Here is a 14,003-nt window from a genome sequence, read left to right on the forward strand (position 1 = left end):
CATTTTTGTTTTCGTATTCATTTCTTCTCGTTACTGAGTAAAATTTTGGCAAAAATCTGGCACGAATTCGAGTTCACTCCCTATGTGTAATAATAAATATATAGTTTGTAATAATGTGTTTGCTTGTTTTAAAAACAAAAAATTATCAGATAAATGAATCGTGGCTACTCAATCAATTATTAAACTGGTACCTCATAGGTACGACCGAACTGGGTTAGAAAGTTGAAAATAATAATTTTTATTTTATGTTAATATGTATGTGCGATTCGCATTCCAAGATAATATTCCTAGCACATTTCATGCATAACTTACTTGCATTATAGTTGCGCCTAGAAATATAATCCACTTCAGGATATTGAACATCGGTGGTTTGAACTTCCCCATGATATGTTTGCAGTTATTGTGATTATGGTATATCTTGGGAGTGCGCAAATAGCAAATGACGTTTTAGCTGAATCTATTTTTTTTCTTTTTTTGAGTGTTTTAAATTTTATTTAATACTTAGTTATAACTGCATTTATGCACTTACGATATATGTACGAGTATGTTTTTGTTACCAGCTAATAGCTATGCATTGCTTTACAGGCATAACGCATTGGTGCTTTTATGTTTTTGTACATATTGGTATTGACTTTTATATTACTAATCGCTTAGGCCGTTATCTACTAGCATATCCATTTCTTGGCCTAATTTTAATGTTGTTCCTTTATGTATTGTAATACAATCAGTTATACTGAGTTACCGTAATACAACAAAAACAATCATATAATCTACTTGAAAACTTACAGCGCCGCACTGTGACAACGCTAAACAGTACCCCACATACGATCAACCGCATTCCGGTACCACAAAACGTTTTGGTAAACGAAAAATGCAAAATTTGTTCAAAAACCCTACAAGTTGCATATTGTTTTTATTGTTAACTATTGAATTCGGTTCGAAGAGTTCTTATGTGTTGAATGAAGTTTTGTTGTTTGCATCTGCTGTTAGTAATCTTTTAACGTTTTACCAGAAATGTATGAAACTTTATTTTTTTTAACTATGATGCCTTATTTTCGATTACTAATTTTATGTATTTTATATCATTGAATATGTGCACACACATTTATATTTTTAGTGTATTTGTTATTGCAGGCATGTCTATCTTTTGGTTGGTACTTATTTTCTACTATGCTTTCCAGGTTATACTGTTTTCACTGTGCTTTTCATTTCTCTTTACCTCGCTTCAATTCAGAACCTTTTATTCATAAGTAAATAGTTGTATATTGGTTAATGGTTGGCTTGGCTTGACTTTCCAGGTGTTGCTGTATGGGACAAATCCAAACTTTACCGCACATTATTATACCCAAATTCTTTATTATTAAGTTGATAAGCTAAGCATGTACATTGGACTATTTTATTACTATAATTATAAGTACATATTAATAATAATTATTTCCTTTTTTAATAGATATAACCCTATCTCTGTAATATCCATTTCCTCATTGTACCAATACTGAGGTATTGCAGAGCTCCCGCTAACCATCCCAACCTATCCCCACCAAACAATTTAGTAGACTTTTTACTAAAATTTATAAATATGTGTACTCATTCTTCTAGTTCTTACTGCACCCTTAATTAATTTATACCTTTAGTCACATGCAGATGCTCACTCATAGTCCGTTCGTTTGTTCGTAACGTATATCATACCTCATCGCCTCCTTTGATCCTTTGTCAGTCTTCGATTGACATTTCCGTTATAATTAAGTACTACTTTAACCTATCTTTATATCCGACCATTGCAGGCCACAGCTCCGCTGCTAAAGACTCCGCTGTCACAAGCACAGCAGGCGTACGCAACGGCCGCCACCACCTACACAGCGGTGGCTGCTAGAGCGGCATATGGCGCAGCTGCCGCCGCTGCGCAGCCAACACTGGCCGGTTACGCTACTGTCGCGGGGTAAGTGCCTTTGGGACTGTTCATATTCTATATATACGCACATACTCACATCTTCCCCTACTAATCCACTAATAACATCTTCACTAACAAGTATACTCGGCCCGCGTCTGTATGAGTAAAATTTAAATTTCTTGCGAAAGTCGTAAACGAAATTAGTTAAGTTGAGCTTTTGAGTTTCTATGCAGTAGGATTTCAATAATTCCTTCTTGGCGTTTTAATTTCTTTATAATTGGTAGGATTCGATTCATTGAAGCAAATTCAATCGAATCCGACCTTTTGGTTCCGTAATATTTGGTTCCCTCGAAAACCTCGAAAACCTCGTAGGTTAATATTTAATTTTCTACAGCTCGTAATTAACAATTCATCAGATGTCGATGATAGTATTTTCGACGACATTTTTAACTAGAAAACTTTGTTTATACTTTGTGTGAAACAAAAGCCGCATTAAAGTGCATAATTAACTCTTTTATAAATGAAATTGCGCAATTACAGTACAAAAAATCTCTAAAAGTCGGATATTTCATTTAGCCTCCCATAATAATTTGTAATATCTATAATTCGTATTTTTTATTTTCCTCGATCACAATCTCTCTAAGTGAAAAACGCGATAACTCGTAATTTGTTGTTGGTCCCGTGAACCACAAGATGCAGAGTCTCCACTGTATTTGTTCGCTCGGGTTTTCCACTTATTATAAAGGAAAGAACTCAAACATTTTCCCTTTCCGTTGATTGAACGCTTTTCAATGCTGAAACATTGTCATTGCCACCAAGATGTCGAAGTAATTAAAACTAGCTGCCGCATAGATGGTCGCAATTTTAAGTCGTTTAAGTTGGCCGTAATAACATAAACGTTCCAAGAGATATGTTGGCTATGCACTATTACATGAATGGTTCTGTTCTGGTGAATTTTGCGTAAAGGTCTTGGCTTCCACCATTACTAGTAAATTTAGTTAGTTTTAAGTCTGAAAGAATCTCTGGGATCTGCAAAAACTTTACCATGCCCCTAGAGAAATCGTATACATTAAAACTTTGTATGCGAATTGCGCTATAAAGTCAATATGATTCCAACTTTTAATTGAATATTTGCTTAATTTTTACAAATCTCTTAACCAATCAGTATTTATTTTTTCGCATTGATTTTTGATTTTTCTTTTTGTAGCAAAGTAAAGAGAAGAAACCTCGAAAACTCAACTAATTTAGAATTTACCCTAATTAATGTGTGCAAAGTGTTAACAAAACTAAATAATTTTTGCTAACGTCAAATAAAGCCACTGATTCTGCAAGCCAATCTCGCTTCTACAATCCATCAATCATTCGGTGAACATATTAACCAGTGAAATATAAATATAATATAGCAAAGAACTTTTTTGAATCATTAACATTTCCATCTACAATCAACTAATCATTAATAGTCTATAACAGTTAAGTGTTTTTAATATCCATAATTTGCGTTCATTCTGTTTTACAATCTTGCTGCCGCTGCTGTTCTGATTTTCTAAAAACACAGTTACGCTGCAAGGGAGTACGGAGATCCCTATTTGGGACATGGTATCGGACCAGTACCCGGCTATGGGGTGAGCATTTTTAAATAACAGAAGTTATTTAGGGTTTGCTTTTGTATCAGAATATTCGTATATTTTTCATCATACGATTTTGTGAACTTGAACTTTCTGCCAAGAAAGACATGTTGAAAGTATTTGGAATTTACATTCATCGTGGCAAAATGGTCAGTTGTCCTTTTCAGGCTAGCGCCCTACTATAAATGTAATGAAAAACTTTATTGATGCAAAAACAAACTATAACTGATGATTTGTGTTCACGAATATGTGCCTAGAATTGATTTTCTAATACGTACTTATTTTCTTTTATTTGTTCCTAGGCAACAATGTATCGAGGTGGATTCAATCGATTCGCGCCATATTAATTTAAGATACCCGAATAAAGCATGGAGCACCAGGCTTTTGCTGTCCAGAGACCATTATATCTCCACGCAGCTGTGCTCAACACTTGCGAACGCGCTCACACAATGTTTTACACATCACATGGAACCAAATTAAAATTTATTATATAAGGATAAAGATGTAATGTTAAGCTAAGAGAAACATGAAATCCTTGAAATGCTCAAATGCTCAAGAAACAATGCAATTTTTAATGAAGCAACCAAAAAATACTCAAGCCAAGCGTAAATACGATGAGATTAAAATCAAATATTCAAAGTATAGCAAAGCAAAGATTACAAAATAAAACATAAGTTGAAGTTTATCTAACACATATACATACAAACATACTTGCATAAAAGGAAAATGCAATGAAAAAAGAAGAAAAAAAAAAACAAAACAAAATAAAAACATAAGAAACTTAATCAATGAAAAAATTTAACAGAACAAATCCGTAGTTGTTAAATTAAATGTCGTCCAACCAATATTTCAAATTATGATAAATACGTACATATATTTATTAGTATAATAGAATAGAAGATATAAACCAAAAACAAGGAGATGAGTCCAAATGCAGACGAATCTCTGTAAGCGGTTAAAGTAAAGCCGCAGATCCAATTAAAAATTTTAGCTGATTACCATCGCAGTCATTTACTGGTGAATAATGAACTTCCAATCGAAATTTTGTCATTGAAATCAACATCACCTCCTGTATTATCTTTAATGGATAATTTGTATATGAGCAGAAGCTGTGTCATTTTAATCTTTTATCTTCAATTGGTTTTCGTTCTGGTTACTCATCAAATATTTTATGCATAAAGCGAATACTCAAATATAAAGATAAAGTGTATGTGCACAATAAAGCACTGTACACCGAGAAAACGACTACACAAATACGAGTATGTGGTTTCGCGGCACTTTACTTGTGAAGAAAAGGTTTGTAAAAAGTATAAACCAAGCAAGTTTCCCAATAAATCTCTCAAATTGCCGCATCATAGGTGCAGTCCGCGAAAAAACGATGGCCCCTCGACATTTTAATCAGTTTTAACAATTTCTCTTTTGTTTTTTGTTCATTATTTTTTATAAAAGTGTAGCTCATTGTCTAACAAAAACCGTATAAACCCAAATTAGAATTGTATGCGAAAACTTGTGAAATTCCACAAATTTTTAATCCCTTTAAATTCCCTGGTTTTTAATTAGAATTTCTAGAAAAATGTTTGGTACGCAATTTTACAGATTACAAAATTTTTAATTATAATAAGGTGCAAGCTTAAACCTACTAAGCAATCCCCTTGTTTTTTATAATTTGTTTAGCTGACAATGTTACGCACTTCCTCCGATATAAAAAAATGTTCAAAATATTACATAAATATAATATATTACATGGCTTTGTTAAACAAAAAGCTATACTTTTATAAAAAAATACTAATAATGAACATTAAAAAAAATAGTTAAAATTGGTTAAAATGTTGAGGTGCTATCGTCTTTTTGCGGACTGTATGCTCGAATTTAAAAATCAAAATAATCATCATTCATAAACTAAAAATTCTTAAGAGGAATACTCATTCAATTTATACTTCGTTAACTGTGAGTCATTATAATATAATATAATATTTTTTTAATATTTTAGACAAACTTTTACTTCAAAGAGCATAATGTTTGACATAATTTTATGGTTTTTAAATCCCCATTCGCATTTTAAAAGTTACTTAATCGCTTATTTAGTTGAACGATATAGAAGATAGACTTCTTACTTGTTTCCATTGGCAGCTTATAAGCATTTCAATAAATTGCTTTATTCAAAAGAAAAAAGGCTATTTTACATGAATTAATCAGTAATGAAGAAACTATACTTAATGCGATAAGAAATTGACACGTAGACATATCCCTAAAAGAAGAAAATAATAACTATACTCTTTTATTGTCAAATTAATTTTTTTCTTTTCTAGATCGTATTCAAAGTTGTTAAACATTGATGAAAAGGAAACGGTTTTGTATTTAAATATGAAGTAAATACAAAAGAGTTACAAGTGAAAAAAACGCTTCCAATATACCCCGAATTTAAGGAGAATTCAGTTTTCCAAATATCCGCACTCCGAAATGCAATCAGAGTCTTTCTTGTTTCGTACCCTCATTTAAATAATTAGGAGATGTGTTATAGTATCTTATAGCCGCTTAAAAATAAATAATAAAAACTCAACGGAGCAGTTTGAAGACCACAAAAAGGGTGTTTTAAACAATTCTCCAAGTATTTACGAATGCAGCTAAAATAACTCAAATTGTGAGTAATCAATAATTAACTTTTTGTTTTTAATATAAAAAGTAGAGTTTTGTAAAACAAATTCGATGGCGCAAAACAATTGTATTTTACAGTGCGGCGTATTAGCTTTGCTCTCGCACTATATAAGAAATAACGAAAACTTCCTGTACGTCACTCAAGGGGGCACTAAAAGTGAAATGAATTTTGCTCAAATTATGTCATATAAAGAATATTTAAATTTATCATGTAGTAGTATCCTTCAAATATGACTTACGATGTTGTAAGATGTGTATGTAAAAGTAGAGTCTATACGATCTGTTCTATGAAAATCAAATTTTTTATGAATTTTTGCATACGGTAGTGTTCGAGTATGAATCTGTCGCGCTGCAACTAAAATTGCTGATAAATGACACAAACTATACGTACACACAAACATATTTTAAACAAAACCGAAGCCTACAAAACAAAACACACGCGAACAAATTAGAAGCACAAGTAGCAAGAAAATATACGCATAATAGATTATAAAAACTTCCATAAAATATTTGTTTTACTTATGATGTGAAAGTATACATGAATCAATATGTAATAGAAATTAGGAATTTGTACAAGTATATTTTTAAGAGTTGAGCAATTTATAAAAACCAAATATGAAACAAAAACAATGTACAAGTGTCAGAAAAATACCACTTGAAGTATTTATGAATCACTTAAAACTCGCGAACATTATTATACAGATTATTACAGTTAAGTGTGGAGTAAAATGACATTTATATATGTGGATAAATCCAAATGCCATCAAATAAACTAATCACACCAAATCGGCTTTTTTAGCTCTTTTAGAAGTCGATTAGCTCCAAACTCATTAATATATTATATAATATTATTCTGTGTTTATAAATTACTTTACTCGAAGCCAAAGTTTAATGTCTTAATGAGAAAATATGCTCTAATTTTAGTTTGTAGTACGTTTACTTTAGTATTTACTTTTTAAAATTTTACAATTAAATAATCAACTGTCTAAATACTGTCGAATGTGAAAGAGTTCGCAAAATTTTCGTTTCAATTGATTTGTGCATTAAGTAGATTAGAGATAAAAGAAAAAACAAAAGTTAATTAAAAAAGCGAGTAGTATTTTATGACTACGTAGGAGTGAAAAGTGTAATCAAATCCATCAATTGCCAAATTACTTGTAGCTTTTAATTGAATAAGAAATAAAGAAAAATGTTAAAAAAATTATTAAAAAATAAAAGGGAAGTGTGTTAGTGGTAATATAAAGATACATATACAGAAACTTAAAAAAATAATAACATGTGAAAGCAGAATGTTTTCAATTTTAGACTCGTGTGCACATCAGTAACTATACCATGTCAGGTTCGCGATGAATTCGACTCCCCACTCAGCACCTTGGAAGCATAAATGAGTGCTGTCCCCTCACTTCATCTATTAGAACACATGGTTTTTTATGGCTGCTGCAGAGATTTTTCACAATCCAATTTCTTCACTTCTTTTATTTATACCCCTGTAAGCCCAAAAAATACGCTAAAAACAATTAGAGCTTAAAAAGCAATTCATCTCTCTCAACAAAGCCCCCAGCTCTAAAAAATTTGGCTCACTTTCAAGAGCTCCATGTCAAACCCAAAGATCTTAATAACAAGAAAGCAAGCAGTTTCCGAACCTCCTCTTCTACTCACCGCAATTATGCAAGCAGCAAAATGCCTAAAAATCTCAACTTAAATTACGTAGGTTACAAAAAGTTTTAAAACACAATAAAAATAAAAAACATTACAAGTAGTAAAAATAATATATAACAAGAACTCAATTCAATGACCAAGAAAAAGAATACAAAGGAATAGGAATATAATACTCGTAAACTTACCAATAGAATTAAAACCCGAAAATATTGATCAAAAAAATTTAAACAACATGAATGGAAATATTTTTTAGTGAAAATGTGCAAATTTTGCTGGCAAATTAAATACATAATCAGAAAAAGTCTAAATGAAAAAGGTAAAAGAAAAGGTAAACAAATAAATTATTTAAAATATCATAGATTTGTGAAAATTACGTAAACATTTAAAAATGTTAGCACAAAAAAGATGCAGAAGCAAAAATATTTGCTCAAATTTTAATAAGATAATGCAAACATATGAAAAACATGAATTTAAAAATAAATACATTTTAGAGCGTAAAGTGTGCCAAATTGTAAAACTTTTCAATTCACATTTATATGTAATACTCGTTTCTTACCGTCCCGCTCCTTCTTTCTTTGCCCTAATTTTCTAAAAATGAAAATTTTAATATTTTTTTATTTTTTATTATTAAATAGTTGGGTATTTTTTATGGGAATTTATGTTCTGAAAAGTACTTCAGAAAAGTCGTATTTCGTTTGCTTACATTTTTCGTTCAACTCCTCACTTTTCCTTATTTGCGCTTATTTAAAACAAAAAGGAAGCACAAATCTACATAATATATAAATATTTGGATAAATATTGCTGAATTATAAGCTCCTATTAGGGGAGAGGAAAATTAAAGACATACATATGTATGTATATCAAAGTCAGTAGCAACTATTAAGGAATCGATTGATCGAAGTATGCAAAGCTCGAAATTCATGAAACTGAATTGCAACCCGGACATAATTCTCGAGTCAGACTTCCATTGAGAACGAACGTTTGCATATAATGAATAAAACATAAAACAATAAATAATTTTATTCCCACTTGTTGTTGTTGGTCTTATATCATCCATCAATTTTCAATTTGTAAGGTTGTGAACTGTGAAATTTTGAAAGCAAACACACACACAAATAAATAAAATAATATGGAAAAAATTAATAAAGCAGAAATGAGTTATGTATATACATATATGCAATCAAATTGATATCTTTTTTGACTTTTTAAACCACTGAAAACTGATTTCGTCAACAAAGGATATACGAGGCAACAAAAGGAATCGACTTGCGATTATTATTTTTTTATGTTGGTACACTCGTCTCGAAGATATGTTCACGGTTTTAGCGATTTTCTGCTATCGACTCTTGGCTCTCCTAGACTCTTCCATTGTGACGATTTGGCTTTGGTTTCGATGTCATAACCATATACCCATTATTCGTCACTAGTTATGAGCCTTTTAAGCACATCTGGACCACCGTTGACGTGGGATGTGGGACGTGGTTTTTGGTCAAAATTCAGCAATTTTGGAACGAACTTTGCTGCCACACGATGTCCAAAATTTCCAAAATTTTCAAAACTATTGCATGGCATGAACCAACCGATATGCCGATATCCCCAGCAACTTCTCTAATAGTGATTCGACGATTCTCCATAACAATTTTTCCCCCTTTCTTAACATATTCATCGGTTGTTGATGTGTTTGGGCGTCCAGAGCGAGCGTCGTCATACACATCTTCTCGAACTTCTGTGAAGAGCTTGTAAACAATTTTTTGACTCAGAGTACTCTGACATTTCACTTTTGTATGTTAAAGCCAAAACAATTCATAAATAATCAAACTGCTGTGTTTGGTCGTATTCGATTCTCAACTTCTATGTTCGCCATATTTGGGCTCTGCCCGCTTGACGAAAAATTTGTATGTGAAAGCAACAACAATGTTATCGAGCAGGATTCGTCACTAGCGAGTGTGGTTATATGTACTTAATAAAACTGGTATAATTTTTTTTTTTTTTTTGGTAAGTAGGTTGAAATCAAAATGTCAGAAAAATTATCAAAGGTGACGTCATACCAATGGTATGTGGAGCTTGCTCCCACTAACACTATAATATTCCTCCTCCTCGGCTGATTTCCACCCTGGAACCGCGTTAGCATTTCTTCAACGTGGAGCCGCGTTTATGTCTATTGACACATCAGGTTACTGCGTTCACGTTCCGCTCCTGTGGGTGCATGGAGGCTTTACGCCAACGATAGTATCCACTACTGGGCTGAAATTGGGCAAGCTCAGCCAATATTGTTGCATGACTCATAACTTTTGGGGGCGAATCGAAGACGGCTTTTATAGCCTTAGCTCACAAGCGACAAGTGTAAGTAGGAATATCTTTTTATTATATTTGTAAAGCAACAGAATTGAATAGCGGTTTCGGCGGCATGCGGTACGGATCAGGACGCTTGTATTCTGGTTATTGTATGGCGGAATCAAACCATTTTGCATACTTTCAGCCGGGACACTTTGAAAAGCAATACTACTGCGTACATAACAGCTTGTCAAAACGAAAATAATGCATTGCAACTAAATCATATACAACAAATTAGACCGACGTGACGTGTAAAATGTACCGTGGAGCCGCAATGGAAGTATTGCCGCATATAAACAAAAAAAAATCAAAAAAAAAAACAGATGTTCTTGTGAGCAAATATTATATTTCGTTGTGGGTAACCGATTTTTGTTCGTTGTGATATGTATTAGGTTGTTGTTGTTGTAACAGCATAAACATTCCCCATACATATACGGGGAGCGTTGCTAAAGTGACAGTCCTTGGCCGGATGTATAGTAAATCCCGGTCGTTTCGGTAACGTAGAACCGCGAAATAAGGATTCAAAAGAATTGATGGTAGTTGTAGATGGTGGTTTAAACCATAACTTCGAGATCGGGACGCACATTTATTTTTCAGAACAAAATGGATAAGCTTGGCCTTTTCTATACTCTTTCTAGCTTTTGTCGAAGAAATAAGTGTGCATTTGAATTGGCTCTATTAATTTAAATTTCAATTACTTTTGTGTATTTAATTTGACATAATAAAAAACACCGTCGAGAAATATTTGCGCTATACAAAATTGCTCTAATTTGCAAAATTTGCGAAGCGCGTCATCGTCGATTTATTGATTTTTTATCCGTTTTTTCAACTTTGAAATGAAACTTGTTTGTTGAGGATTGATTGAAGTTTCATTATAAATTTTAAGGTTTCTAACTGTTGCTGAATTCGCTGTATCGTCAGAGCCCATGAATAAACAAACAAACGTTCCCCTGACAGTTGGTTCTTAACTAACTCATTTTCTGTTTATGCTTGAAGAGTGCACATCGGCGGAGAAAATAAGGCTTCAGCCAGAAATAATTAATACAGTTAATTGAGTGCTAACATTATGGAAAGTAAAATATCAAAAAACCAGATGATGTGATAGGATTACATGCCTTTAGTTTAGAAATAATTCCTCAGTATTTTTCTACTACTATTTAGCAGAGGGGTTGCAGTGAAATATTTGCCAAGGATTTCAAGTCCTCGTAGCAGATAATCTCTCATTTGGCGCAATCGCGTTTTGCATTAATGTATATTTTTAATGATTGCAAGCGTTACCAATTCGAAAATGCATTTATAAGTAAAAAAATCTATATCAAACAATTCAAGACAATTTAATAGCATCCCATGTTATCTCTCTTCTTCTTCTATTAGCCAATTAATTACCCTTTCTTTTGTTTTTGCTCCATTTTCCTCTTTCTTTTTAAACAGGCATAAATAACAATCGCATCATCCACGTTTTCTTTCTTTCTACCCTTCTTTACGCTATAACCACAAAATCACAGGCGTGGCGCTCGCTATCAGTGGCAAGCACTGTGAGCTGTTGGTCGTCTATAGCCTCCTTTATTCTCCACTTTCTCCTTTCTTCCAACTATGTTTTGCTGATTTTTGACAATTCGCACTATTTTTCGTCGCTGCATAGTGAATGTTCTCTGGTTTTGTTTTTAATTATCTTGAATAAGACGAATACAACGAACTTATTCTGGTCTGTATTAAATATTATTATTACTTTGAGGAAGGATGAACAGAACGAGTTATAAAAAAAACCGTCCATTTGATTTTAAATTAATATCTCTGGTAGAACCACATCCAGTGCTCTATCATCGACATTGGGGTGGGCTTTCAACTTTTGAGTGCTTGAAGGAGAAAAATCGTATATGGAATCAAATTGCCACAGAAATGGAAGCCAGTCGTAAGTAGATAAATGTAGAGGAATTAGATTCCTTGACTTAAATTAATTTACAGCTAACTTCTGCCTCAGCCGTTGGAACAATTTGAGAAATCATTTTCAACGCGAACTTCGCCACTGTCACGAGCTATGTCCCAAAGAAGGTATTATTCGTGGATCAACATGGCCTTATCTAGAGAGATTGCGCTTTCTCGAGGGAACTATACGTTTCAACAAGCCTGATAAACCTTTCCGAACTAATAAACGCGAACAAAAATGTCTCCACTTGAAACATTTAGATGCAGATGAGGAAATAATGTGCGACGGGGTAACAAATGATAGCCTTCCGAATAATGAAGGCTTTGTTGAATTTGAAGAACTAGCAAATGAGATTTTCGAAAATGAGGAAAGTGCTGCATTGTCAGGTCCCGACGAATTGGTTCAAGAGCGTTTGACAAACTTCGAACAAATGGCGGAGTTATTAAACAACATTCGCAACGAAAGTAAAATAGAAATTGAACGTCGTATAATGGCTTACCTGTGCAAATGCCAATTAAGAGCACTAGTAGGTGAGGGGATTAATGACCTGACAATCTAAAAAACAATTTTCTCGGTCTAAAATTACTCTACCATATTTTTTGTGGTTTTACTTTAGTACCTAAAATTTTAATACTTATATATATGTCCAAAAAACTAGAAATAAAAATATGTTCATGTATTTTATGAAGTGTCTATAAATTTCTTATCACACAAGCACCTAAACCGTTATCTTGTCTAAGTTTGACCAAATTATTTTTGGTTTTTTTAGAAAGTTCTCGCGTTGTAGTTGGTCTAATAGAACTACTTGTTCTCGTACATACTTCACCAAACGTTCAATTTTTATAATGTCGTCACAATTCATAGCGAAGAAGCGGCGCCATAAGGCTCCCGCTAATACACGATCGTCGGACATAATTCCTTCATCGTATGCAATTAGTGCTGCCTGAAACTGCTCTGAAAGAATCTCAATTTGCTGCCGTGTTTTTGACGGATTATGAGTCTAGAAAGAAATTTCGTATATAAAAAGATATCTGAAAAATTTACGAGTCTTACTTCGAGCTTTTTGGCACGTGCATTTACGTCGCTCCACATCACCTCCACAATGCAGTTTCGAAGAAAGCGGCCGTTTTCACCAGATTCAGATCCCTCAGCCATAGCTCGAACCATTAGCATCCACACGTGTAGTTCAGTTACTAGGAACCAGGAGTTAAAAGTGTTCGGCATATCGAAAGCTTTAAAGAAACTTAAATAATTGATTTTGTCAGCCACGCTTTCATACAACATATGACTTGACACTCTCAGACGCTAAAAAGAATTTTTTATTATTTAAAATAGAGCTATTAAAGATTGAACTAACGGTTTTTGTATTCGGTGCAAATCCCACTTTATTAAGGACCCGTTTCAATATGTTGCCATCGGATCCCTCATGTTGGTTGTTGACCACATCTGCTCGAGTTGTACTATATTTATGCCCGCTCTGTGTCCAATTCTTCAAACCTATTGCTGGAGTAGCAGAGCCTGTGATCACTAAAGGATTGTTTTGCAGCAAAATCTATTAACGTATGTAAAATATATAGTATGTTATTAAGCATTCGATTTACTGACAAGAGGAAGATGGTAAAGCAAGTAGCCAGACAAACATCCGTTTATATAAGCTCTAATGCATATCGCAATTTTTCACTGAATCTTTGTCAGGCTAATTTTATGTAATTTACCTCTGTGAAACGACTTCTGCACCGATAAATTTGCGTTAAAAGAGGAAAACGCAACATATTTAAACTCAGGTATTTGCAAAATTGTTATAAGGAATTGTAAACACACTTAGAAGTAAGGCGAATTCATTAATAGATTCGCCTTGCCTACGATGCTCGGTCTTCCGAAGTACGTTCAGTGGAAGAGACCGAATGTACGG

The 14,003-nt window shown here is 33.2% G+C and overlaps 3 protein-coding genes across 4 annotated transcripts in view; 2 read left to right on the top strand and 1 right to left on the bottom strand.

Moving 5' to 3' along the window:
• The window catches only part of LOC129240454 (ice-structuring glycoprotein), an 89,485-nt gene extending 82,097 nt beyond the window's left edge, over positions 1-7,388 (top strand). The window contains exons 13-16 of the mRNA XM_054876247.1: positions 789-860; positions 1,785-1,939; positions 3,447-3,513; positions 3,819-7,388. Coding sequence (XP_054732222.1) covers positions 789-860; positions 1,785-1,939; positions 3,447-3,513; positions 3,819-3,863 — 339 coding nt within the window. The 3' untranslated portion in view covers positions 3,864-7,388. The remainder of the gene's footprint in view (positions 1-788; positions 861-1,784; positions 1,940-3,446; positions 3,514-3,818) is intronic.
• A 4,398-nt stretch (positions 7,389-11,786) lies between these two features.
• LOC129240187 (uncharacterized) lies at positions 11,787-12,775 on the top strand. Of its 2 annotated transcripts, XM_054875800.1 has the most exons (3): positions 11,787-11,869; positions 11,966-12,076; positions 12,130-12,775. In XM_054875800.1, the coding sequence occupies exons 2-3, from the start codon at positions 12,064-12,066 to the stop codon at positions 12,648-12,650; spliced, it is 534 nt and encodes a 177-aa protein (XP_054731775.1). In that variant the 5' UTR covers positions 11,787-11,869; positions 11,966-12,063; the 3' UTR covers positions 12,651-12,775. The 2 variants fall into 2 exon arrangements, with proteins under 2 accessions (XP_054731775.1, XP_054731773.1); XM_054875798.1 differs by having other exon boundaries at positions 11,797-12,076.
• LOC129240186 (ubiquinol-cytochrome-c reductase complex assembly factor 1) lies at positions 12,744-13,940 on the bottom strand. The gene is made up of 4 exons (XM_054875797.1): positions 13,807-13,940; positions 13,449-13,643; positions 13,145-13,396; positions 12,744-13,091 (listed from the first exon to the last, which is right to left on the bottom strand). The coding sequence occupies exons 1-4, from the start codon at positions 13,861-13,863 to the stop codon at positions 12,810-12,812; spliced, it is 786 nt and encodes a 261-aa protein (XP_054731772.1). The 5' UTR covers positions 13,864-13,940; the 3' UTR covers positions 12,744-12,809.
• Positions 13,941-14,003: the final 63 nt, after the last annotated feature.

The sequence above is a fragment of the Anastrepha obliqua genome, chromosome 3 (assembly GCF_027943255.1).
Source record: "Anastrepha obliqua isolate idAnaObli1 chromosome 3, idAnaObli1_1.0, whole genome shotgun sequence".
NCBI classification, from domain to species: Eukaryota; Metazoa; Arthropoda; class Insecta; order Diptera; family Tephritidae; genus Anastrepha; species Anastrepha obliqua.

Coding starts and splice junctions, on each gene's coding strand:
- LOC129240186 (XM_054875797.1), bottom strand. CDS start 13,863: ATGTTGCGTTTTCCTCTTTTAACGCAAATTTATCGGTGCAGAAGTCGT. Junction 13,644..13,806: donor GCAGAAGTCGTTTCACAGAG/GTAAATTACATA, acceptor ATACGTTAATAG/ATTTTGCTGCAAAACAATCC. Junction 13,397..13,448: donor TTGCACCGAATACAAAAACC/GTTAGTTCAATC, acceptor AATTCTTTTTAG/CGTCTGAGAGTGTCAAGTCA.
- LOC129240187 (XM_054875798.1), top strand. CDS start 11,905: ATGAACAGAACGAGTTATAAAAAAAACCGTCCATTTGATTTTAAATTA. Junction 12,077..12,129: donor CACAGAAATGGAAGCCAGTC/GTAAGTAGATAA, acceptor ATTAATTTACAG/CTAACTTCTGCCTCAGCCGT.